General features: G+C 39.0%; 1 protein-coding gene across 3 annotated transcripts in view; it reads left to right on the top strand.

Moving 5' to 3' along the window:
- pik3r3b (phosphoinositide-3-kinase, regulatory subunit 3b (gamma)) overlaps positions 1-23,374 on the top strand; it is a 164,918-nt gene extending 141,544 nt beyond the window's left edge. The window contains exons 1-10 of one of the 3 annotated variants that reach the window (XM_079884821.1): positions 7,013-7,755; positions 15,378-15,489; positions 20,329-20,427; positions 20,518-20,698; positions 21,239-21,364; positions 21,560-21,702; positions 21,785-21,961; positions 22,055-22,129; positions 22,232-22,402; positions 23,151-23,374. In XM_079884821.1, the coding sequence (XP_079740947.1) occupies positions 7,647-7,755; positions 15,378-15,489; positions 20,329-20,427; positions 20,518-20,698; positions 21,239-21,364; positions 21,560-21,702; positions 21,785-21,961; positions 22,055-22,129; positions 22,232-22,402; positions 23,151-23,352 (1,395 nt within the window). In that variant the 5' untranslated portion in view covers positions 7,013-7,646 and the 3' untranslated portion in view covers positions 23,353-23,374. Of the gene's footprint in view, positions 1-7,012; positions 7,756-11,050; positions 11,189-15,377; positions 15,490-20,328; positions 20,428-20,517; positions 20,699-21,238; positions 21,365-21,559; positions 21,703-21,784; positions 21,962-22,054; positions 22,130-22,231; positions 22,403-23,150 lie in introns of those variants that run through there. The other 2 variants (XM_079884822.1, XM_079884820.1) reach the window with 2 other exon arrangements.
- Positions 23,375-23,863: the final 489 nt, after the last annotated feature.

Here is a 23,863-nt window from a genome sequence, read left to right as displayed (position 1 = left end):
CAACTTTTCTCCCATTCTCTGTATTTTCATACTAATTTTATAGTGCATTTTAATACATGTAATAAAGCATATGGAATGGGACATTCTGTGATGCACTGTACTAATCAAACTTTGATCTCTTAAACTTTTGTTTTAAAAGTTATCACTTCCATGTCTTTAGAAGTGTGTTATTGTATTAAGCGTGAATCCAGTGGGATTACATCATTTCAGGACCTTGATCCAGGGTTTTAACGTGTCCCTTGATTGTAACAAGTTGTGTGCGTAATTAATTCGTCTGATAAACTTGAGTTCCAATGAGATTTCTTGCTGAAGTGAACAAACTATCCATCTACCCTTCTCTCCCTCTGGCTCTTAGTTATAATTATAACCAGCACCTGATGTCTGTTTCATCCCTTGATAGAAGACTGAAATCAGTGACACACGCATGTCATTGTATCAACTGCTGATTGCCTTCAACTCCCACGGTTGTGTTGCTAGGCATTTAAATTGCATCCAAACAAAGAATGGAAAAATGCAAATGAGACTCCCTTTTTGAAACCACAGAAGGAGGATGCATTATAACTTACATACACAATATTTTACACCAAAATAAAAACAGTTCAGTGCTGTCTTCAAGCAAAACTGAATCATCATTTATGAATCAGATTTTTACTGCATTATTTGTTTTTTTCTTGCAGTTAAAATTTGGTGTTAACACACTTTTTAATGCCTCGTTGACATGGCTCTAAATCCAAAATTTGGATTTATTATAGATAATATAAACGCAGTGAAGTTACTAAATACAACAAATGTTAAAGGGTAACCCCTTATTTTCCTCTAAAGAAATCTGCGGCCTACAGTTGTTTAAGATTTGCGTATTCTTTTGAAATGAAAGTAATCATTGAAGATGTTTTTTCCTGTCTTTTTTTCATTCTCAAAACAGACATTTTTATCCAGAGTAGCTTACAAAGCTTGTTTCAGAATTGCTTGTAAAATGACAAAAGTATGAGCAAGTAGAATGATGTAGGTAAGACACTATAAGGCAACAGAAAGAGGATTTTTCATCTTTCTTGACCTCAATCCACCCCTGAAGAGGCACACCCAGGTTCAGCCTCTAATCTTTTGATGGAGTCCATTCATTACTTGGCTGCTAAGTGCAGCCTTGCCATTGTGGCAAAGGGTTAATCTATTTGTTTCTCAAGTTGACACTGTCTCATAGTTGCAGACCTCGTTCAGTCACTTTAGTCTCATGACAGAATGCAAAGATATATGTTAAAGGATAACTGTCGCCAAAATGCAGGGTCTTTTTGTTAATCTACCCGAGGCAAACTTTCGTTTAAAAGCATAATTAGAATGGAAACGCCACTTTTAAGTTTGACCGTATTTTTGTTTTCAAAGCCTTCTTAGTGTTTTAAAAATAGCGATTTTTGATACTATCATAGTTGTGCCCCAAGCACTCCCATTCAAAAGGCAATTTGACCGAAAACAAAAATATGGTCAAACTTAAAAGTGGCGTTTCCATTCTAATTATGCTTTTAAACGGAAGTTTGCCTCGGGTAGATTAACAAAAAGACCCTAGGTTGCATTTTGGCGACAGTTATCCTTTAAGGTTTCTCCTGTGTCGTACCAGAAAACAATTGAAATAGGCGAATTGCGACTTTAAAACACAGATCAACCCAAACAATAATAAATATAGGCTACTTAAAGTTTATTTTATTAAGTATACTTAAGTAAAGTTCATATATTTTAACTATACTTTATGTAGCAAGTATACTAATATCAATTTAATAGAAGTATACACTGTTTCAATACCATTTGGGATTAAATTGGCCGACTTTTTAGTGTATACAAATCTACTTTTTAAGTATACTTTAAGTGTAACAGTAGTAAACTTTGAGTACACAACTAGTTTATATCTAAGTTTTTCATTTGTACAACTACTACAAGTGAACTTACTGGTAGTAATAGTTTACCAATCAAATACTTGTAGCACATTATGTAGCTTATGAAAGTACACTTTGAAGTATACTCTCAGTAAACTACTAGTTTAGTAGTTTTATACTGCAAGTATTCTTGTAAGTTTTCTTTAAGTGAACTTTACATTATACTCATAGTTTACACTTTAAGTGTATACTACTATTTTGGTATACATTTTTTGTACTTGAAATATACCTTTAACTGTACTTTAACTCTTTCGATTTTGAATCCTTTATTATCAGCACTTGAATGTAAGTTTTTATTTTAAAAAAGCAACATTTTAAACAAAAAGCTGATAAAAATCCCATTTTTGTCAAAGACTATGTTTGAATGGGATTCAGAACGATCATCAAAACAAAGATGGGGTAAATCGAGTCCATTAACACTCCCATAGCTTCACAGTAGTTTCCTCTCCATGGGTTCGACATTTCATTCTGTATTAACGTTAGGCAGTTTTGAACTTATATGCTGTTTTAATGTTTGATTATCGCGTTATTGTATGCATAAGCAATCTTCTATCACTTGTTTCTGCTTCTTCTTCATCTGTGTTTTGATCAGGAGATTATGCATTTTTTCAGAAGTATAGTAGATTTCAAGTAAATTCCTAAGTGGAGTAGCCTAAAAAAAAAATCAGATACTCAGAATTAGGAACACATGTTTTCTTTATAAATCAATATTTTACAATGCAAGTTTATAAGACGATGTGTAAAACGATATGAAAAAAGTACTTAATATGATACTCAATCAAAAGCGTAAACACAACTATAAGCCAAGTATACTTAGAATACTTAATTATACTTTTAAGTATATCTTGATCAAAAGATTGAGTACAAGTACAGGCCAAATATACTTAGACTTTTCTGTCAGTATAAGTCAAGTATACTTAAGTACAATTGTAAGTATATTTCTGAGTACATAAAAAGTAGATTGAAAGTTAAGTACTAATAGCACACTTGAATAAACGTCTTTTTCGTAAGGGAACTCTCTAATATTCTGTTTGTTGAGTGTTTGATCTTATCGCCCCTGTTTAATCATCATCATAAGCTGTTAATTAGTCTAGGGTATGTGGATTATGCCTGCTGATATACTATCTTTGTGTCTTGCAAACCGCTCTGGTTCAGACGGGCAAGAGTTAAACAGCCCGTCCTTTATCTGCTGAACTGCAGAATGCTGAGCAATGCCTGATGCCATGACAACCAGAGGGTCGTTCAGAGAGAAGGGTAGCTGAGGAGTAGGCGTGTGGAAAGAAAAGGATGACAAGAAAAGTAGACCGAGGAGAGAGAGAGAAAGGTAGAAAGGTGAAAGAGAGAACTTGAGAAGACTGTAGGAAAAGTGGCCATGAGGTGGAGAGTGACAGAGAAAGACAATGAGACAGAGGAAGAGGGCATGGGGGCGGGGATTGGCAGACGCTGGCTGCTTGTTACCAAGTGTCACCGGAGTATTGCATCAGTCCAAGTGGGATGCTCACATTGCAGGATGACATCACAGGAGCGCAGACTGCCTGCCACCCAGAAATGGAGACGGAGGGAGGCTGCCTCTGCCTTTACTAGCTAATAAGCCAGGGGGCTGGGTGGTGTGTGCTGCTCTTTTTTTGCAGAGTCATTAACACTTGGTTGTCGTTTTTAGGCCGCTCTGTTGCGCATGCCATGTGCATGCACAGCCATACTAGTGATTTATGCATATCTGCACCCCTGAAAATCCTGCCAATTCAGGATGAGGAAAAGCGGAGAACAAATACCAGACAGTATGCCTAATTGTTTAACTCGAATCAGAGCGTACATCATCCAAGACACATGACTCCTTCTGCCGAGTGCGCCCATTAGTGCAGCCTTGTGGATAAAAGAGACTGATATCTAGTCATGCTTGAAGGTGTATCCGATAATAAAGAACTACTGTGTCTGTAATGTGCGTCCGGTCAGTAATGAGCTTTGTGAATTACTCATATGTAGTCTAAATTTATCATTGCGGACTGCAGCACTAAAAGGATATAGTTCACCAAATGAAATGTTGCTTTTTGCTCACCATCATGTTGCTCCAAACTGGTATGACTTTTTTTTCGTGTGTGGAACACAAGATCTGAAATGATTATAATATCCTGGACACTTTTTTTAATATAAAATGGACTTCAGTTTTGGCCTGTTCCTCACACAGGATTTAATCGTATAGCTTAAGAAGACTTTGAATGTAACGCACAAGCAATTTGGACCACTTTAATGATCATTTTATTGTACTTTTTCATTATTTTTGAAAGCTTCAGTTTCCATGGGGACTAACTGCATGGAAAAGAGTGACCACTATAATTCTCTTTTTGTGTTCAATCAATGGAAGAACTAAAGTCATACGGGTTTGGAACGACATGAGGGAGTAAATGACAGAATTTTCATTTTTAGATGAGCTATTCCTTTAAAGAAACATCTCTAGTTGTTTTCTTCTTCTCTTTTCTTTCAGTTGGCTTTGAGAGAAAAAGCTTATGGCTTATTCTAGGCAGGGAGACAGTGACAGAGAGAGCCGTCTGATTCTCATGAGCTCAGCAGAAAAAACGAAAAAGGTGATCGCTCTCACTGTGTGTAATTTACAGTGGATTGAAATTAATTTCCCCCTCCATGATATCAGCTGGGGAACAATGATATTGCTTCTTTCATCTCCTTTATGAATTATGTATAATGCACACCAGTGGTCGCACAACAGCTCTGGGTTTTGTGTGCCTCTCCAGTGCCGCCCTTATGTCTGTGTTAAAAATGGAACAAAGAAGCCGTTTATTTGCATCTGAACTGAAAATGTACTTTCCACTCTAGTTGTTACAGTCACAGATAAAATATGAGATGCTCAAAGCTACATATAGTCAATACAGACACAGCACAGTCAGATTATTGTCCCTCAGCAAGCAGGCCCCTTTTATTTCAGCATGTCGTCAAAATGTCCTTCAGTAAGTTCACCATCCTCAAATCTCCAGGTCATCGATACCTTTACAACTCCCCTAGCTTTTCATTTTTGCTTCATTCTTTCAACGGGATTTGGCATCGTTTAGCTGGGTCTTGTAGTCAGGCAGATTAGAATCTCTTTCTGCTAGTCATGCCTGCCTTTTGGGATCACATGCACAAACCTACATGTGGAAAATAATTTATACTAAGTAATCGGAGAAAAGAGTGTGACATAATAAATCCTGCTGGTATAGTGGGAAACATAATCTAAATCTAAATACAAAAGCTAAATAGATGAACCTTGTCATTAGAAACCAAGCCAAGCTTTAAAAGCAAATAAGCAAATTTTGAGTCATGTGGCATCTAATCCATGTGTGTTCACTTTGAAGCAAACTATTCTACTCATAAACAGTGACAAAATAAACTTTTAGCACATTATGCAGATTTTACATTTATATGGAAAAATATTGATGACTCATCCTACACTACAAAGATAGGCCTGTTTGTCCAATCAAATGCTCTCCATAGGCCTACACTGTTTACCAAATGTATTATTTAAACCACAGAGGAAACCAGATAGGCCTGATCAAGGAAACTCAGTATTTTATCATATTTATGTGTGTGAATTTCACTTTAATACAATTAAATGAATACTTTAGGACTTATCAAACATTTGATTTTAATCATTCACCATGTCTTAGTTCATAGATTATTACTTTGGTAATTAATTAAAGTTGCAGTGCACATAGTTGGCTATTTCTTTTCCTTTGTAACGCACACATATTGGATCAGCCAAATCTGAATCCCCTGCAGACAAACCATAGAAACACTGGGTGTTTAGCTCACTGTCCAATAAGAGGAGAGGCAATAACAAGCCGCAGTTGGTTGTGCTTTAAGGTTTCTAAGGCACACACACTTTTCTGACACTCAAATCCCCATGGTCACGTGTGTCTTTCTCCGGTGTTGCAGAGGCAGATAGCAATACACTTTAGTCCAAAGCAGACATTGCAGTCTCTGAAACAGAGTGACCTCAAATAAATGCATCAGTCTTAAATTTACAGCTGGTATGGATGTAATTTAAATAGTCCTGGCATTTATTACTCGTTCATTATGCATTAGGTGTAAATGATTAATATTTTCCCACAGCTTTTATGGATTACTGTGGCTGTTCGGTTGCTTGTCATTGTTTCGGATCCATCTGCTCATACTGAACTGAATCATGGACAGTGACAATTAAGCAAGTTTGACACAGTTGACAAGGACAGCCTTTGTCAGGCACGAGCCATCTGGAAGGTCCTCCCTGTCCTTCATTAAAGAGATGCAAACATTGTGGCCTTTTATTCCGTTCTGGCCATAGAGAGGCATTCTCTCATTCTTCTTGATGGATAGATCACACGTATGTGAACAGGGGGGACGCGAAGAGGCAGATTGCCATCCACAAAATAATTGTTCCTAAAGCAGACCACCAAACATTGATGAGATTTACATACAGAAAAACTGTAAACACCCTGACCCACAGGCAACAATTAGTAAAATATTCAGGTTACATTTTTGCATGTCTGGAGGAAGTTCACTTTTATTCTTAATATTGCATATTTTAAATGTATTGATAAGAGTGAGTGATAGACCAACACATGTATACGCAAGTGTGTTTGTGTCTGACTGAAAAGGTATGTTTGTTAAGGTTAGCTATTTTAATTTATTATTAGAATGTAAGTTATTTTATTTTATTAACAAAAATTACAAATTCACCAAGATTTATTCCAGTTTGTATTTCCAAACACAGATGTCCATTATGGGCAGCTGTTTCAACTGTTATGGTGCTTCTAATATTGGCTACTTATTGGTTACGGTGTCAATGAATATCTATAATAAACATGCTATATTTTACATAGGCCTATTATAGCCTAATATCAAAATCATTACTTCCTCCAGCAACTGTTCTCTCCATCAGTTTTGCACCTCATAGTAACGGTTCGACCAATAGGATGTCGACTTCCGCTCTTCGAACAAGTTCATTGGATCACAAGAAACACGCGGCTGCAAATAATGTACAAACTCTGACTTTGGCAACTAGTTGGAAGAGAAGCGCATTCTGATTGGCTCCCAAATCTGGAGTGTGCGTGCTCCACAGCACCTACAGTGCAAGTGATCCGTTTTGAGGAGAGGCCATTTCGTACCGGAGAGAAGGGGTTCCGAAAAATGATGTCACTTGTGAATGAAACGACACCGTTACACACGTCGAAATGAGAAGATATTAATTATAAACTCGGTCTTCTTTTCGTGTTTTTAATGATGTGTTATATTAATTACCCATTAAAACGTAAGTACGAGGAGAGTCAGTTCGCTCCACTCTTTTCCGTTGAAACCGGTTCCCCCCATGCTGTGTGTGCACCGAATGGACTCTTCCTCGTGAAGTGAAAGGGCCGGTAGACCTGGTATGAGCTGTTTGAAAAGAAGAAGACTACCGTTTCGTCATGGTAGGACGGAGTGGATTGTAGAGCTGGTATCTACTTTCTGTTCTGTCGGACTGTAAAGAGATATTTTATAAAAATAATAATAATAATAATGCTATATCAAGTGATATTGGATGAGTGAAGCCTGGTGCTTTGACAGCTTTCATGACACGCAGTTACTCTGAAGCAGGCATTCAGACTGTTAAAGTTGAGCTCTCCGTTCAGTCAGAAGAGCTTTGTATGTTTCCTTCATTCGTCTGTGTTGAAAATTTGATTTTATGAGAACCTAGTCGATCACCAGAGGACTCAGAACATGTACAATACAGTGTGGACTACGGAGAAAGAAGATGACGACTGGAGGGACGTGATGATGCCCTATTCCACTGAATTAATATTTTACATTGAAATGGACCAACCGCCAGGTACAGATATAACGTTAGCATAATTAAACTAACAGCACGCTTGGTTCACTCCAATAATGTAAACTCTTATTTCCTCACTCTGATATTGTTACAAACCTTGACTTTTTCCTCCATGAACCACAAAAGGAAATGTTTGGTACTGGCAGCCTCAGTCACCATTTACTTTCATTGTATCTTTTTTACCATACAGCGAAAATGAATGGTGACTGGGATGTCATTCTGCATAATCTCCTTTTGTGTTCCATAAATGAATGTCGTTTAGCGTATTTAACATTTACAGTCTCATTATCTGACATTGAACTCTATCTGCTTAGACAAATGGAGCTTGCATCTCTTCATTTTTGTATTTTATTTTAATGTTATGTACAATGAGTCATGTAACGTTATGGCTAACATTTAAAATCCCCACTAACGTTAGTTCTTCCACAAAGAACAATTTCGCCATCTTAAAACCGTTGCTTTCTTGTCAGTTTGTCAGTTAAATGTGCCTTAATCGTACTTGAGATGCACTGTCTGCATTAGCATTAGCGTGTGCGTTTTTAATGCACGATAAATGAATTCTCATTCAGACAAGGGAGCCATATTAAATCTTTCTCCCTGTGCAACAGTGCACATCACTCTCTATACATTTATTTTAAAATAACATTTCATCTGAATACGAAAGTTCTATCATTTTCTCACACTTGTTCCAAATCTTTTACTTTTTTTGTCTTAAGTAGAACGCAAAATAAGGAGTTAACGTTAGGCAGAATGAGCCTCTGTCCCCATTCACTTTTTTTATGCATCTCTTTTCATACAATGAAAGTAGTGAGTGATATGACTAGGTCGTCATTTTGCCTATCTCCAGATTCTCTTCTCTTCTCTTTTTAGTTTAACTATCCCTAGAACTTGTGTAAACCTCTATATATCCAGTAATATTGGTTCTGCAGGGAATTTAGGCCTGTAAATGGTTAAATTATATGTTTTTAGAGAGATTGTGTTACAGGTCCTGATAGCCTGTCAGTTTTTCCTCAGGAGATTTGTACGTTTTGCATGGCTCACCATAAATTGTATTAATATGCAAAATGTGGAGAGATCGAAATGCATTATCTGAATTTGTTTGTCACCTTAATTGGTGTTATACAGGATTTTACTCTTCCCCAGCCATTGTAGCAGATAGGGACTTATAGACCAGTGAAGTTACAGAATTATATACTGAGTCCTTGTGGAAGCTCTTTAGGGGTCTTTTGGGAATAAGTTTCCTCGCTTTCTGAATGTTAGTTTTGGTGTTCTGCATTTCTTATTCACATCCAGTGCCATTCATGTGTCATTTGTTAAGCGCTGACACCATTTTATTGCCATTAACAATGATGTCATAGACTGGAAACTGGATCCTATTCAGAAGTCACAGGCATAGTTGACAATGGGTCGTTAATTCATGTCGTTAATTCCTGCAATAAAGAGACGGATGACACTTTTGGAGGCGTGAAATGGGAATGGGAATGGGAAAAGAGACGGTTTGACGGTTTTTCATGAGGCTGTACTTCCGTGAGACCATTGTGAATGGTTTTAAGGCAGACTGTGTTTAATGCAAAAGCACAAAACACATTTTGTGGATTGTTTCTTAACAGTTTGTCCATGTGTAACATTTGTAGTTCGATTGTGAACATGGTGCTGTCTTTACCTGCCCACATGCAGTTAACCATGTCTTGGTCCAAATCCAGCCTAATTCCATTTCCAACAGTGAGCAGAATTGATCTTCTTTCTTTTTTTTACTTTTACAAAATTCTCTGCGTTGTTCAAAGGAACAAAGCCTAACGCTCTGTCCTAACCTCCTCATTTCCTAGAAAATGAGCTGTGGTGGACTGAACGGATCTGGCAAGCAGGATTGTGGGTTGAATAGCCCTTCGATTGCTCTGCCATGGGGATGAATGAGCACAGCACCGTGTGATCAACCCACACATTAATCTTATCTTTCATTCTGTGCCACTGAACACAGGTTTATCAGATCTCTCCTTATTTCTATCTGTCCGTTTGTCCCCGTGTACTGTCAATAGCCCCTCATTGACTTATCATCTGCTTCTTCCTCAACTCACGGCACTTTATCTCTGAGACGCCGTTATAGAGGCACTGCGGGACACTGAAATCCGCATGACCCGGGAGAAGATGGATATATTAGTAAGAGTGAGAAGGAAAGGAAAGAAACGGGACAAGGTTGTTCATTAGAATATTTATTACATTAGAAAGATGTTCATTAGAATATTTATTATTACAGCTGAATTGAGATGTGGAAGGCTCAGAGGTACGGCCCAGTTATGTGCGTGCGTCTGCAAACAAGCAAGTGACTGCTTTGTTCCGTTGCAGTATCCAATGAGCACAGGTGCCACGCTGCCCCCAGGGGAAAGTTGGCCCCTGTCTCTTAGGGCCAGTGATGTGTGAGTGTAATAAAGGCTGCCGGAGCCGTGTGCTCTGGGTGGACAACAAAAGTGCAGCGACACCAAAGGGAAAGTCAGCTTCTGACATACCTTAATGGCATTCGTATGACATAAGGGATGGAAATGTCACTGTATCTCTCTTGATGCATGGTTCTTTCTTTGTTCTGTGCCATTTCAGCTGGTTCAGTCCTGCATTTATTTGAGCTTGTTCATTCATAAAAGTGCACAGCAAATACATCTGTTGAGAAAGCAGAGGTTTTTTTAGCACAATGTGAGAAAGCAGCATTTCTCTTTCTCTTTACATTCATGCACATAATGTGTGTGTGTGTGTGTGTGTGTGTGTGTATATATATATATATATATATATCTGTGTGTGTGTGTGTGTGTGTGTATGTATGTATGTTTAGAGCGGAGCAGAATGTGAAAACAATTCTCTATCTACGTATAGGCTGATATGTTTATGTTGTCATAATGAAAAATAATATATAGCTAGTCGAATATATATATATATATATATATATATATATATATATATATATATATATATATATATATATGCTATGCACTAAAAAAAATCTTGTAATCTGATGTTTCAAACGATGCAGCTGTGAAGTGGTTCAGTGTATGTGTCCTGTTTCGTGTTCGCCTCAGCGTGTGTTAGCGTCTTTGCCTTGTCTTTCTCTGGGAGGAGTGCTCCCCCCCCCCCCCCCCATATCATTCCCTAGAGCTTTCCGCTCTCTTTCTCCATCTCATATGGTTCAGTCCTGTCCACCTCCCCTCCTGCTTTCTCATTGGCTGCTGCCGATTTCTTCATTGAGAGGGTTTGTTAAGCCAGCAGCATCTGAATTTAGGAGCAGGGATTTTCCCTCTGGCTTTAGTCTGAAAGGCAGTGCGAGGGTGGAGAGAAAGCGAGAGCGAGTGGGAGAGAGGGAGAGGGAGAGAGAAAATAAGAGGACTTGTGTCAGACAGCTGAGTGCAGGCTGTATACATGCAGCTCAAAAAGGATCCCGAGGAGGACGGTAAGGGAGACACCATTCTTCTTTTCTTCTGCTTTTTCACACTCACTGTCTTTGCTTTCGTCTTTTTTTTCTGTCTGTTCATGCTCTGAACAGACTGTCAGGGGAGCACAATGACAATTAGTGTTTGTTCTATTGTGTGGGAAGTGTCCTGGATCTTGTATGAATGGAAACGTGCTTTTGTCAACATGAATTAACATAAGAATTGTGCTTTTTCCAGAACGTGTCATCCTTGATAGCTGTACTCCATTTTCTTGTTTTGTAATTTATTTTTTATTTTTATTGTGTTAAAATGATTTGAGGCTTAATAAGGTTGTTGTAAGAGTTCAGATGCAGGGATTGTCTTTTAGTTATTCATTAGGAATGAACAGAATTAGCGGATCATGATAATATGTGCGCAGAGCGTACCCAACGGACTATTTAAACCACCCATGTGCTTGGTGACACTTTTAATTCATTCCCCCTTGGATCGGGACGTGGCAGCCCACGCCTGCTGCTCTCTTCAATGGCACTGTCATCACTCTCTGCCACACGTCTTTTATCATGCTAATGTACACCCCCTAATTTGTACATACAAATCCTAAACTAAACTGTTTATATGTGTGTGGTGGTGTCAGTCTATGTTTGTGTTCTCTTTCAAAGTACGGTTGCTCCATCAGATGTCACCTGTAGAACCAGAAGTTTGAACATGTCTTTTTGTTGTTGTGCAAAAAACACAACTGCAGTACAATGACCACCTGAGATGATGTTTTGAGCTGCACGTTGCCATTTATGTTTGTTTCCTAAACAATGGACTGCTCGTCGTCGATTGCCATAGGTTTCACCTATGGATGTATAGTTTTCTTTGTTCAGACTTGCGCAGCGTTGCATTGCCACTCACTCCCCCTCGTTCCTTCTCATCCTTTCCATCCTACGTCCTTGTCACATTCTTTTTCTTACATTTACATTTTCATCTTTCATTGCAAGTTTAGAAAAAAAAAAGATAAGAAAATTTTTTTTTAACCAAGTTTGTTTTGCATTCATTGTGAAGCATGATGGGCTAGTTTAATCTTATATAAATTTGAAAAATACTTTTGCCTTTGTCATTTAAATTGACCTCTTTGTTCAGTTTTGCCATAAATCATGATCGTAACTTGTTTGGATCGGTGAATGGTTTTTTTTAAAATGACTGCAAGCTGCGATTATGTGGGCTTTCCATTGTGTGCCCCCCAGCTACGATATCTCTTGACACTAACACTCATGAGGTGGCTGCCATAATGAGATCACCTAGCCACATCTGTCTTTTTCTTGCTTTCTTTCATTCCATTTTTTTTCCATGCTCACACCCCAACAGTAGCTCACAAAGATATCTGTGTTTGTGTGTGTGTGTGTTGTGGTCACACACTTGCAGAAAGAGCTGACAGTGAGAAAACTGGTAGGCAGGAATTTGAGGTTTCAGGTGGGCTTGTGCACCTGCCTTTTGGCTGCTGCGGAAAGTGAATGAGAAAAAGAGGGGTCATTTCCCGTTCTGGTCGCAGGCTGTTACTGTAGCCCTGAAAGGAGCTTTGTGACGAAATTAAATAAATAAGGCAGAAATATTTGCTTCAGACATATTCATAGAAAAATGTTTGTGCGCTGGTGTTTTCAGCTCACACGTTAGTCTTGAATAGTGAGATATTGAATCTCGGTTTATTGTTTCTCTAAATTACATTAGGGAGTGGAGAAGGAGAGCCATGCGGGTATTTGCAAATGTAATATTAATATGGTGATTATTGTGTTGGTGTAGAGGGAACAGAAGGTTATACATTGTCAAATGACTGTTTATAAGATGCTATGCTGCACAAACGATCCCCTACCAGACGCTGAGCGTTCTCTCCCCACCCCCCAATTTTGTGACGGCATATTTTTTTTAGCTTGCAAAAGTTCTTCTTTCTCAATTTTTGTATTAAGGCATTTGGCTGATCTCTTCTCAGACCAACTGAAATGTAGGAATAGTGTGTTTGTGTGCACACCTGCAGGAGCGGAGTTTGGGTGGGGATGTGTCCGTTAAGCTGGCTTCGCTTTGACTGGTTAAAGCTGCTCACCCCACCAGACTAAGGTGTTTCCTGTGGGCCAATGGAGGGAGGAGTTGTCACAGTGTCTCCTTTAACTCTGACTACGCTTGCGCTCTCTCACTCCAAAAACCACCACTGCTTTTAATTAATGACGCCCTCAAAGAAAACCATACAACCGCCCCTCTCCCCGTCGACCGAAACTTTGAAAAAAAAACTATAAAGAACTTCACTCAGCAAATGTTGGGAAGTAATGAATCTTAAATGAGAACTTTTTGGATTTCGATGACATACCGAAATGTGCCAACACAAGAGTGTCTTTCACTCTCTCTCTCTGATCTTTAACGATTGTATTATTAATTTATTTTATCATTATTTTTCTTTTTAAAGGGGCCAATTGTGTGCAGAGCAGTGGGTCATTCCACAATGTGCCAGCAGCAGTGATTCATTCATTTGCTGTAGTGTGTGTTGCATGTCCCTGTGGGCTTTTATATCTGTGACTCACCTCCGGTGTATTGGACTTAAGTCTTGCCTCTTTTCATTCACATGCCAGATAGAAGTTTCCTCAGCTAGAAGGACCCAGGGAATTATAGAATCTGCTCTGACTTTTATGACATCCGTAGGCTCTCTTGCTCCGTGCCTTTCCCCTTTGCTTAATGGAATAGACCCCTCCCCTATCCTGGCATAGATATACACCCGCTCTCACACAGCCTTGTCTGTGCCAGGCCAATGACAGGTGGGTGACTGTTTTTACAGAAACTTGACGGTTATTATGATGTGACCATATTTGAATTTATCATGGTAATGTTCTTCATGAGCCTGCTTAACTCTGCATGAGCCATGTCTTCCTTAAACAGTCAACTAGTATGTTAAAGTGTCCGCTACCTATTTTTTAAAGTATGTCTTTGGTTTCACTTAAAAGCCTTCTGAATAAACCTGTGAATTGAGAAGAGTGGTGCGTTGCTGTTTCAAGGCCACTGTTGCGAGTTTCAACTAGGTCAGGGGGAGGTTAGTTTGGCTTGGCTAGGTGCAGGTCTTGAACACTGCTTCTTTGTGCATTTTAGACGGACTTGCAGCCTTCAGTTTTTTGTCTCAAACTAGTAAGTCTTTGCCAGCTGCACCTGGCTGAGCATTTACAGGTTTCACTGAAGCACTTGCACACAAAAGCAGGCAAGCACCTTGTTTAGAACAGCTGTAGTTCTCAAAGAAAACCCTTAGATTCATCTAGTTTTGCAAAACCTCATTTGCATGTCATTTAACCATCATTCTTAGCTTGCTTTATTTACCTTAGAGCCAAAACTAGACTTACTAAGGTTGAAAGATTCACATCAGGAGATTAGACGTGAGAAAGTTTTCTGTGAAGATGTAGCCCAGCACATACTCTCTCAGCAATATTTCTCAGAGTGAGGGCATTGTGATACACTGCGTGGCTGAGCAGCACATCCTGGTGACCCCTGACCCACAAGATAGCAAGAGCAATATCAGCGTTAGCTTTTCAGCATGTTGTTGCAGCAACTGTTGTTTGCTTTTGCAGTCAACAAAGAAGCATTTCACTCAAAGGAGAGGAACCTGTTCATTATAGATTCAGTGAATAGTACAAAAGCACCACTGGCTAAGAAGGTCATTTGTTTTTTGTTTATACTTTCGCATGGGCCTAATGGAATATGTTGTTGTTGCATTTTCCGTGAAAACTGATCTTTTGCATTTTCAGTGGAAATTATTGCTTTTTCCGAAACAAACTTGTCTTACTACAGATGACGTCAATGAGAATTAAAGGCATTCTATGGGAAAATTGAGAATAGTTCAATGAAGTAGCCTAGTGGGTTTTTTTTGTGTGTATGTACTCTGTGGCATAAAGTCTGTATTTTATGTATTTTAGATAAAGAGTGATACTAGGATTATTGTTTTCTTACCTTTTTGCTCAAATTTGGGTTCTTTTGGCAGCACAAACTTATTAATGGGGATCGTACTTGTGTGTTCAACCCTCCAAATGAACAAAGTACAGCCATACTTTAACACAGACGTCCACTTACTTTAATCTCTAAGGAGATTAGGTTTTCATTTGTTAGGTCACAACTTTTTGATCTAATTCTTATCTTAAGGATTGATCATGACATCAGAAGATTTTCCTCTAAGATAAATCTCTCTCATTTCTTCTGCAGCTCTTCCTCCCAAGCCTACAAAACCCATGACACCCGTAAACGGCAACGGTGTGAAAGAAGCCGCCAGCGGCTCATTGCACGAAGCAGAATGGTACTGGGGAGACATATCAAGGTAAGAGTCACTTGACACTAGACTTCATTTCTCACTTGTTTGCATTTCTCTCTGTTCTGCTCTGAAAATCTTTCCCCGTGTCGGTTAGCTCATAGTTGAACATGTATGGCAGTGTGGACGTCAGGTGATAGTTGGCCTGTAAAGTCATGAGACAACATGCAGATCAGATGAAAATCTCTCTGGGTTCTCTCAGGATGTTTCTTGCTCCTCGGGAAATGTCAGATTCTTGTCTTCCATTCCCTCCACCTGATGGCTTCTGTGTTGGTAGCCTGAGGTGAAGTCTCACATGCAGCTCTGGCATGTCATGTTGCTCATTCAGCAGTCTGTGCTCTGCTGCTGGATCTCTAACAAGGCCACTGTGCACTGCTCTGCAAACTTTTTTCTGTTCTTTCTTTTATGTGAGCTGGTGAACTTATTTTGATCTCTCCTTCTTTTGGCTCACTTATCCTGGTGGCATGTATGCTTTGCTGCAGCTGTACAAAAGCAAAAAGGCAATGAAATGGGGGAGAGATGCAGGCTGCAGTGGTTTAGTTGCCATTACTTAAGGCGAGGGATAGAAGAGCCCAAATCTCCAAAATGTCTGGCCAGTTTCCAAAAACAATCCATAAAACTGTCAGGTTTTTGCAGATTAGTCTGCTGCTTAGTGACCAGCTTTAGACTCGTTTGATGTTGGGAGAGTAGAAATTCTGCTGAGATACTCATAGATCTTTGAAGCCTCGCTGTCCTTTAACTCACACAGTCCCTTCCCAGATAAACTTGAGCTGCTTTTAGCTTTGTCCTTAGTGCTTTACTAGTTTAAGAATCAAAGACTAACTAGGCTAGTCACTCTAGGCATCAAATAAAGTAGAATTCCAAAGCAAAGTGATACTGACCATTACATTTCAAATGTGGACAGCCATTATGACACATTGAATAATGTGTGCATCAAAATCCTGTTATACTGCACAGCTATACAAGTTATTGGTTAAAGCGGTGTTTTTTTTTTTTTTTTTTTTTTTAAATCCTTTAAAATGTTCCTAACTGATCATTTTCTGTGCAGTGGTAGGTAGTGTGTTGGAAGATTTGACTTGACAGATCAGATTTAGAACTACTGGACATGTTGTTTCAGTTGAGTACGTAGTAATGGTTCTCAGCCATGTTAATCATGTTAGTCTTGGTTTTGTTTTCTTCTATATTTGAGTTTAAAGGGATAGTTCACTCAAAAATGAAAATTATCTCATGATTTACTCACCCTCAAGTCATCATAGGTGTATATGACATTCTTTTTTCAGACGAATACAGTCGTAGTTATTAAAAAAATTCCTGGCTCTTCCAAGCTTTATAATGGCAGTTTCTGTTTTGAAGTCCATAAAAATGCATCCATCCATTATAAAAGTGCTCCACACGGCTCCTGGGGGTTAATAAAGACTTTCTGAAGCGAAGCGATGCGTTTGTGTAAGAAAAATATCCATATTTAAAACTTTAACCGTACATACGGATTCCACTTAAGTCTAAAGCTCAACTTATGCGAGTAATGCGACGTACTGCTGATATTTACGCTATGATGCACTACGGTACTTCCGACGTCACAAGTTGCGCTTTAGGGGTCAGTATGGCCATTTGGCCGGAAGCTAGAATTTTGCTTTGTAACATGTTAAAGCAACACCAAAGCACTTTTCCTCTTCGGTCCCCCTACAGAAGCGGAATTGTCCATTACTGCCGTCTTAATAATTTAGCCTACCGCAGGCGCAGCCTACCGTTGCACACACATTATTTGTTTAGCTTTGGAAATAACGATGTCCACAGACAAGGTAGAGTATGTTGCATGATTTTATGAAAGTATGATGTATTGCAACATTAGAAATGGCAATTTTTTTTTATATAGGCTCCACCCATCGGCTATAGTAACGCTTGCCGTAAAGCAAGTCAAATTTGTAGTTTCTTATGTCTCATTCGAACTCCAGATCTGCTACCCGATCTGGCAAACTTGCATAGTGCGGTTATAGCCGATAGAGGCCCTGTTACGAGTTGAACCACTGAAACGATTTTGGAAACATTATATTAAGGTACTAAAGAATCTTTAGTGTTGCTTTAAATATTCATATTTTTCTTATACAAACTCATCGCTTCGCTTCAGAAGGCCTTTATTAACCCCCTGGTGCCATGTGGAACACTTTTATAATGGATGGATGCACTTTTATGGACTTCAAAACAGAAACAGCCGTTCACTGCCATTATAAATCTTGGAAGAGCCAGGACATTTTTTAATAACTCTGATTGTATTTGTCTGAAAGAAGATTGTCATATACACCTACTGTAGGATGACTTGAGGGTGAGTAAATCATGGGCTAAGTTTCATTTTTGGATGAACTATTCCTTTAAGGCCAATATGACATAAACATTGACTATAATATGTACTTACTTAATTACTTCCTTATCGTATTGTGCACAATTCATCTGTGCATGTTATTTCAAACATGTTTTTCTTAACAATTGCTTTATCATAGGTGTTTATCAAAATTAAGGCTGCATAACGTGGAAAAAAAAAAATCAATAATTTAGTTGAATTATAGTTAGGGGTGTGCGATATGACGATTTTTGATCGTGGACGATTAAAATGTCTCCACGATCTGCTTTTGAAGAAATATCGTAGTATCGTGCATTCTATCAGTTGCTGTTCTGCTGAACAACGCGACGTATATATTCACATCAAATGTTAACGCAGCGGAACAGGACACTGCAGTTCACAAAAGTTCATAATTTGCATGCGCTTTAATGCCTTGTCGGTTAAACATTTAATTCGCGTGCTGATGCGCTGTTCTAACGTGTGCGTTTCTCAGCGCGTACATGTGAAGCTCACATGCACTAAAAGCCTGTCTACCAGAGCCTGAATACTGGTCTAAGTTATCTTTCGAGTCTTATTGTGCTAATACTGTTAAATACACACAAGGTTTACATAAACAAAGTCTGTGATGTCTAAAGTGAAAGCAAACTTGAGAAAATTGAGAGAAAATCTGCTTGTCAAACGCGTCGTGCGCAGCTCTTAAAGAGACAGTAGTAATAGTAAACACGCTGCCGCTTTTCCTTAAAGGGATAGTTCACCCAAAAATAAAAATGATCTCATTATTTACGCACTATAATGTTGTTCCAAACCTGTATTAATTTCCTTCTAATATTTTCTAATATTTTTCTAATATTAATATTTTGAAGAATGTGACTATCCAAACAGTAGCTGGTCCCCATTGACTTCCATAGGAGAAAAATATACTATGGAAGTCACTGGGGTACATCAACTGTTTGGTTACCCACATTCTTCCAAATAACTTTTATTTTCAACAGAACAAAGAAACTTATTCGAGTTTAAAACAACTTGAGAGAGTAAATTATGACAATTAGAATTTTTAGGAGAACTATCCCTTTAATGTTAATAAAACAACAAAATGCAAAGAGAAAATCACTCACTGCTCTTGACTGATAACTTTAATAGTAGCTTTAATAAGTATCAATGTATAATTTATACAGGGAAGTCTATGTTTTGTTTATTTTATTATTTGTTAAATTAATTACTTTCTTCAATGCTACTGTTAAAAACACCTACTGTAGGTGAAAACATAAGGCACTGTTTATTTAATTTGTTGTTTATGTGTAATGTGTATCTTTGATCTTAATATTTAATAACAAAGAAAATAATGACAAATATTTTTTATCTTCGCCCCTGTCTGCCATTCTTTTTTATTTTATATTTTGTTACCTAAGGCTTTGTTTTTAAAATATGGACATTAGTTTGGCTGTAATATTAGTGTCAAATATAACTGTGCTTTGCCCAGCACATCTAATTCATTGTCCAAGTGTCTCCTCCATCCAGCTGTTTTTAAATGCAAAAACACATCCCAGGTTCTCCACTTTACACTGGCATCACTACTGCTTGCTCATGCGTTCAACTTCATTGGTGAACGGTCGCTAACCTAGTCTTTCCTCTTCTCCCTGCATCTCCATACACTTTTAATATATTTAAATCATATTGCAATACTTTTTGCGCTGAAGATCTTGTTTCATTTGTCACATGACAAGTGAAATTGCTTGTGAATATCATTTCATGTTGATCTGATTGCTAAAATTATTGGAAACTTCTCAAATCCAAACATTTTACTAAAATAGGGCACCTCCCCTTAACAGTGAACTTGCTGATACAGTGCAGCCTAAAAATGTACCTGATTCCCACAGCTCCTAGTGTAGGAGGTTAGAGATGACTCCTCCCCCAGAAAGGTGGGAGCATTGCTTAGTCAAAGGCTCCTTACCTCAGCAGCCCAAAATAGGCTAAATATACCCCCTCCCGAGAGCCAGGGTCAGCTGAGCTCCAGCATGACTAGGTTGTTGGCTGTCAGGAGAATGGGAGGAGAATTAAGAGTCGAGTGGTGTGACATTCCTCCCAGACTGACTAAAATAGAGAAGGGGGCAAAAAAGCAGGAAAGTCTTTGAAGCCTGACAGCTCCTCCGCTGGTCGTCTGGAGGCATTTTTAAAGCGGCAGACTGTCTGATTTCAAGACAAGAGCTAGAGGCATCAGTGTACATGTGGGCGTGCAGGACGAGGTCAACAGTTAAACTGTTCAAAGATGTCTCGCTCTCTCCCCGACAGCATGGTCACAGGCCGTGCCTTTGCCCTCTGCCAGACCAAATACAGCCGGGCAAAGATAAATAATTTTTTTGTGTGTCATCACTTTCCGAAGAGTGAAGTACAAGGAACTTATTTTTGCTGAAATTGCTAATTACCAAGAGCAAGATTTTATGTTGTAATACGCAAATACAAGATTTGAGTATTTGCACCACTCACTCTTTTCTTTCTCCATCATTTCTGTGCAGGGAAGAGGTGAATGACAAACTGAGAGACATGCCCGATGGTACTTTCCTGGTACGGGACGCCTCGACCAAGATGCAGGGAGATTACACGCTAACACTAAGGTAACTCAGAATATTTTCGAGACCTTCTTCAAAACCTCTCATTCTGTCTTTATTGAACCGTGGTCCAACACAATCCTCTTTTCCCTGCAGGAAAGGTGGAAACAATAAGCTAATAAAGATCTACCATCGAGATGGGAAGTATGGTTTCTCCGACCCGCTCACATTCGGTTCAGTGGTGGAGCTCATCAGTCACTACAGGCACGAGTCACTGGCCCAGTACAACACCAAACTGGACGTTAAGCTCATGTATCCGGTCTCCCGCTTCCAGCAGGTAAATGGGTTTAGGTTGTGGGTGGGGGTATCATATTTACAGCCTCCCTGCCTTTCCTTTTACCTCTTTGTCCTCCCACCTCACCCTCCCTCACTCCGACCTTAAAGAGCGTGTTTGCTGAATGAATTGTGCTGCTTGTTGTGAGTGAAACTGCAGAGGCAGCAGATGCTTTTGGCATGAAATATTACTTTGTTTATTGCCACAGCAGCGCACCTCCTAAATAATTGCACACATCCACAATGTCGAAAGGCCATCCAGGCATTTATTTGTTTCCCCCTTTCTCCCTTGCCCTCCCAGTATCTTTCTCAGACACACAGGTGCTCATTATTTAGGGGGTTCCACAAATGTAAGCCCTTGAGAGGCACTTACAGATTCCAAGATTTTTATAAATGATTCCTGGAAGAAAATTCCTGAAAAATGGCTTTCACTTTGTAAGCATAACCTGCAGTATGTTTCTGCGAGGAGTCCTTTTTTCCCACCTCACTTTTCTCCTCTCAGCAATTCATATCAATAACAATGCATTTACTCTCGCTCTCTCAGGATCAGCTGGTGAAAGAGGACAACATTGATGCAGTGGGGAGGAAACTCCAGGAATATCACAATCAATATCAGGAGAAGAGTAAAGAATATGACAGACTCTATGAGGAGCACACAAAAACCTCACAGGTACGCCTCTTAGAACATTGTTATATGATCGATAGACAACCAAATCATTTGCTCCAGCACTACACGCCACATGTATGACATGGACACAATTTAGTTTGTTTCAGAAGCCGATTGACCAATTAACCAACTCTATTAAGAGGCACAGCCCTTTTAGGTCGCATCACATACTATGATATATTTTTTATTTGATTGCAGGAGATCCAGATGAAACGTACTGCAATAGAGGCCTTCAACGAGACCATTAAAATTTTTGAAGAACAATGTCACACACAGGAACGTTACAGTAAAGAATACATTGAGAGATTCCGCAGAGAGGGCAACGACAAAGAGATTGAGAGGTACGCAAAGTCCACAGTTAAGAGCTCTCCGTTTGGCAGCCTTGATCTATGGGTTTACAAACTGTTCTTGTTTCTTTCTCAGGATCATGATGAACTACGAGAAGCTCAAATCCCGTTTGGGCGAGATTCACGACAGTAAGACCCGGCTTGAACAGGACCTGAAAACGCAGGCTATGGACAACAGGGAGACGGACAAGAAAATGAACAGCCTAAAGCCAGATCTTATTCAGCTCAGAAAGATTAGAGATCAGTACCTTGTGTAAGAAGCCTTCCTTTTGTCACCATTATTATTATGTTTGAGTGGACAGTTTTCCTCCCTGTATTAACACACTATTGCTTCTTTCCCATGCAGTTGGCTCAATCATAAAGGTGTTCGACAGAAACGAATAAACGATTGGCTGGGGATCAAAAACGAGAACACGGATGAGTAAGTTAAATCTTCATGTATTACTTTCAATTTGAGAATCACAGGTTTAGTAAATATCTGGCTCCATCACAGCATCTAACACATTTCTTCTCATAATCACAGCACCTATTTTGTGAGTGAGGAGGATGAGAATCTGCCACATTACGATGAGAAGAGCTGGTTTGTAGGTGACCTGAACCGAACGCAGGCGGAGGACTTGCTACTCGGCAAACCTGACGGAGCCTTCCTCATCCGCGAGAGCAGCAAGAAGGGCTGTTACGCCTGCTCTGTTGTGTGAGTATCTTAAGATGAAGTAGACATAGTGAAGGGAGAGTTATGGCAATGAAACAGGAGAAACATGATTTATTCATGCATCTACAAAATGTGATCTCACCTCCATGTCATGTTTTTTTTTATATTTGTTTTTTGTCATTATTATTTGAATTGATATTTTTGAAGTCAATCTTTTGTGTCATGTATCATTTAGTTTATTTTACTCACTAAAATGGTATATAGTTTTAGAAGAAAATAAAGTTTTAGTTCAATATAATATACAACAAACTTGCGTTAAACTTTTAACATTTATTAGGGCTGTTTCAGTCTATAAAGGTTTTTTTTTTTGGGGTGCCTCCACCTACCTGTCACATAGAGGTATACAATTCTGTTCAGCTTATTCTTTTAGGCTATTTTGTTGTTATAGTACTGACCTAGCATGTGAGAGATACAGGTTAAAATCTGGTCTCCTGTTTCTGGTCTCCAGTAACTTCTCCACAATAAAAAGTTAGCATAATTAAAGTTAGATCTTTTTTTCTCAGTCTTTCTTAATATTTATTAAGGTTGTACTTTTTCCCAGTTATGCAATACACAACACATCAATGTATTGATCCCATTTGATTGTTCTGCAAGACTGAATCAGTCACCTTTAGCGCTTTATTAACTTTGCTTGTCATTGAGCAAACGGATTGCTTTTTATCTTTGTCTGAGGTCAGATTCTGGTTCAGAATCACCTTGATAATGAGATCTCTCATGTTTCTGTCTGTAGTGTGGAAGGCGAGGTGAAGCACTGCGTCATCTACAGCACACCCCGCGGATACGGTTTCGCAGAGCCCTACAACTTGTACAGCACTCTGAAAGACTTGGTCCTGCACTACCACCAGACCTCACTGGTCCAGCACAATGACTCGCTCAACGTGCGGCTGGCGTACCCAGTGTATGCACAGATGTCCTCAGGCCCCCGGAGATGAAGACTTGCCCCCCCCCCCCCCCCCCCCCCCACCCAAAAATAAAAACAACAACTCTAAACTCATGGGAGGGTGTTCTGAACAAAAAAAAACATACTAACAAAAAAGAAAGAAACACTTGCTGCAACACACACGTCAGCCACCTTGGAGTTATATATTTTTACAAGAACAATTTGGAGGGCATTCTTTCTAAAGACTGCTTGATTTGCACAAGGAAGTTTTAAATGTTTGTGAATGTGAAAAAAAGCAGAAGGAAGCAGAGGAGGCGAGTTTCAGGTGACCTGCGCTGCTACCTAAACTCCAGCTGGGACTTTTTTTACATGCTCCATTTTAGCTTTTAGCTTAAGCTTCTTCTTTTTTCTTCCTGCCTTTATTTTCTCACATCCTTCCATTTTTCAGTCAGTTTTTTTTTTTTTTTTTTTTTTTTTTTTTTTTTTCTTCTGTATTGTATTGTTTTGCATACTACTTAACTAAATGTAAGGCAGGAAAAATATTTAGTTTGTTTAAATTTCTT

This window comes from Squalius cephalus, assembly GCF_949319135.1.
Source record: "Squalius cephalus genome assembly, chromosome: 10".
Taxonomy (NCBI): Eukaryota; Metazoa; Chordata; class Actinopteri; order Cypriniformes; family Leuciscidae; genus Squalius; species Squalius cephalus.
The sequence above is the reverse complement of the archived record's forward strand: the minus strand, read 5'-3'. Positions and strand labels throughout refer to the sequence as shown.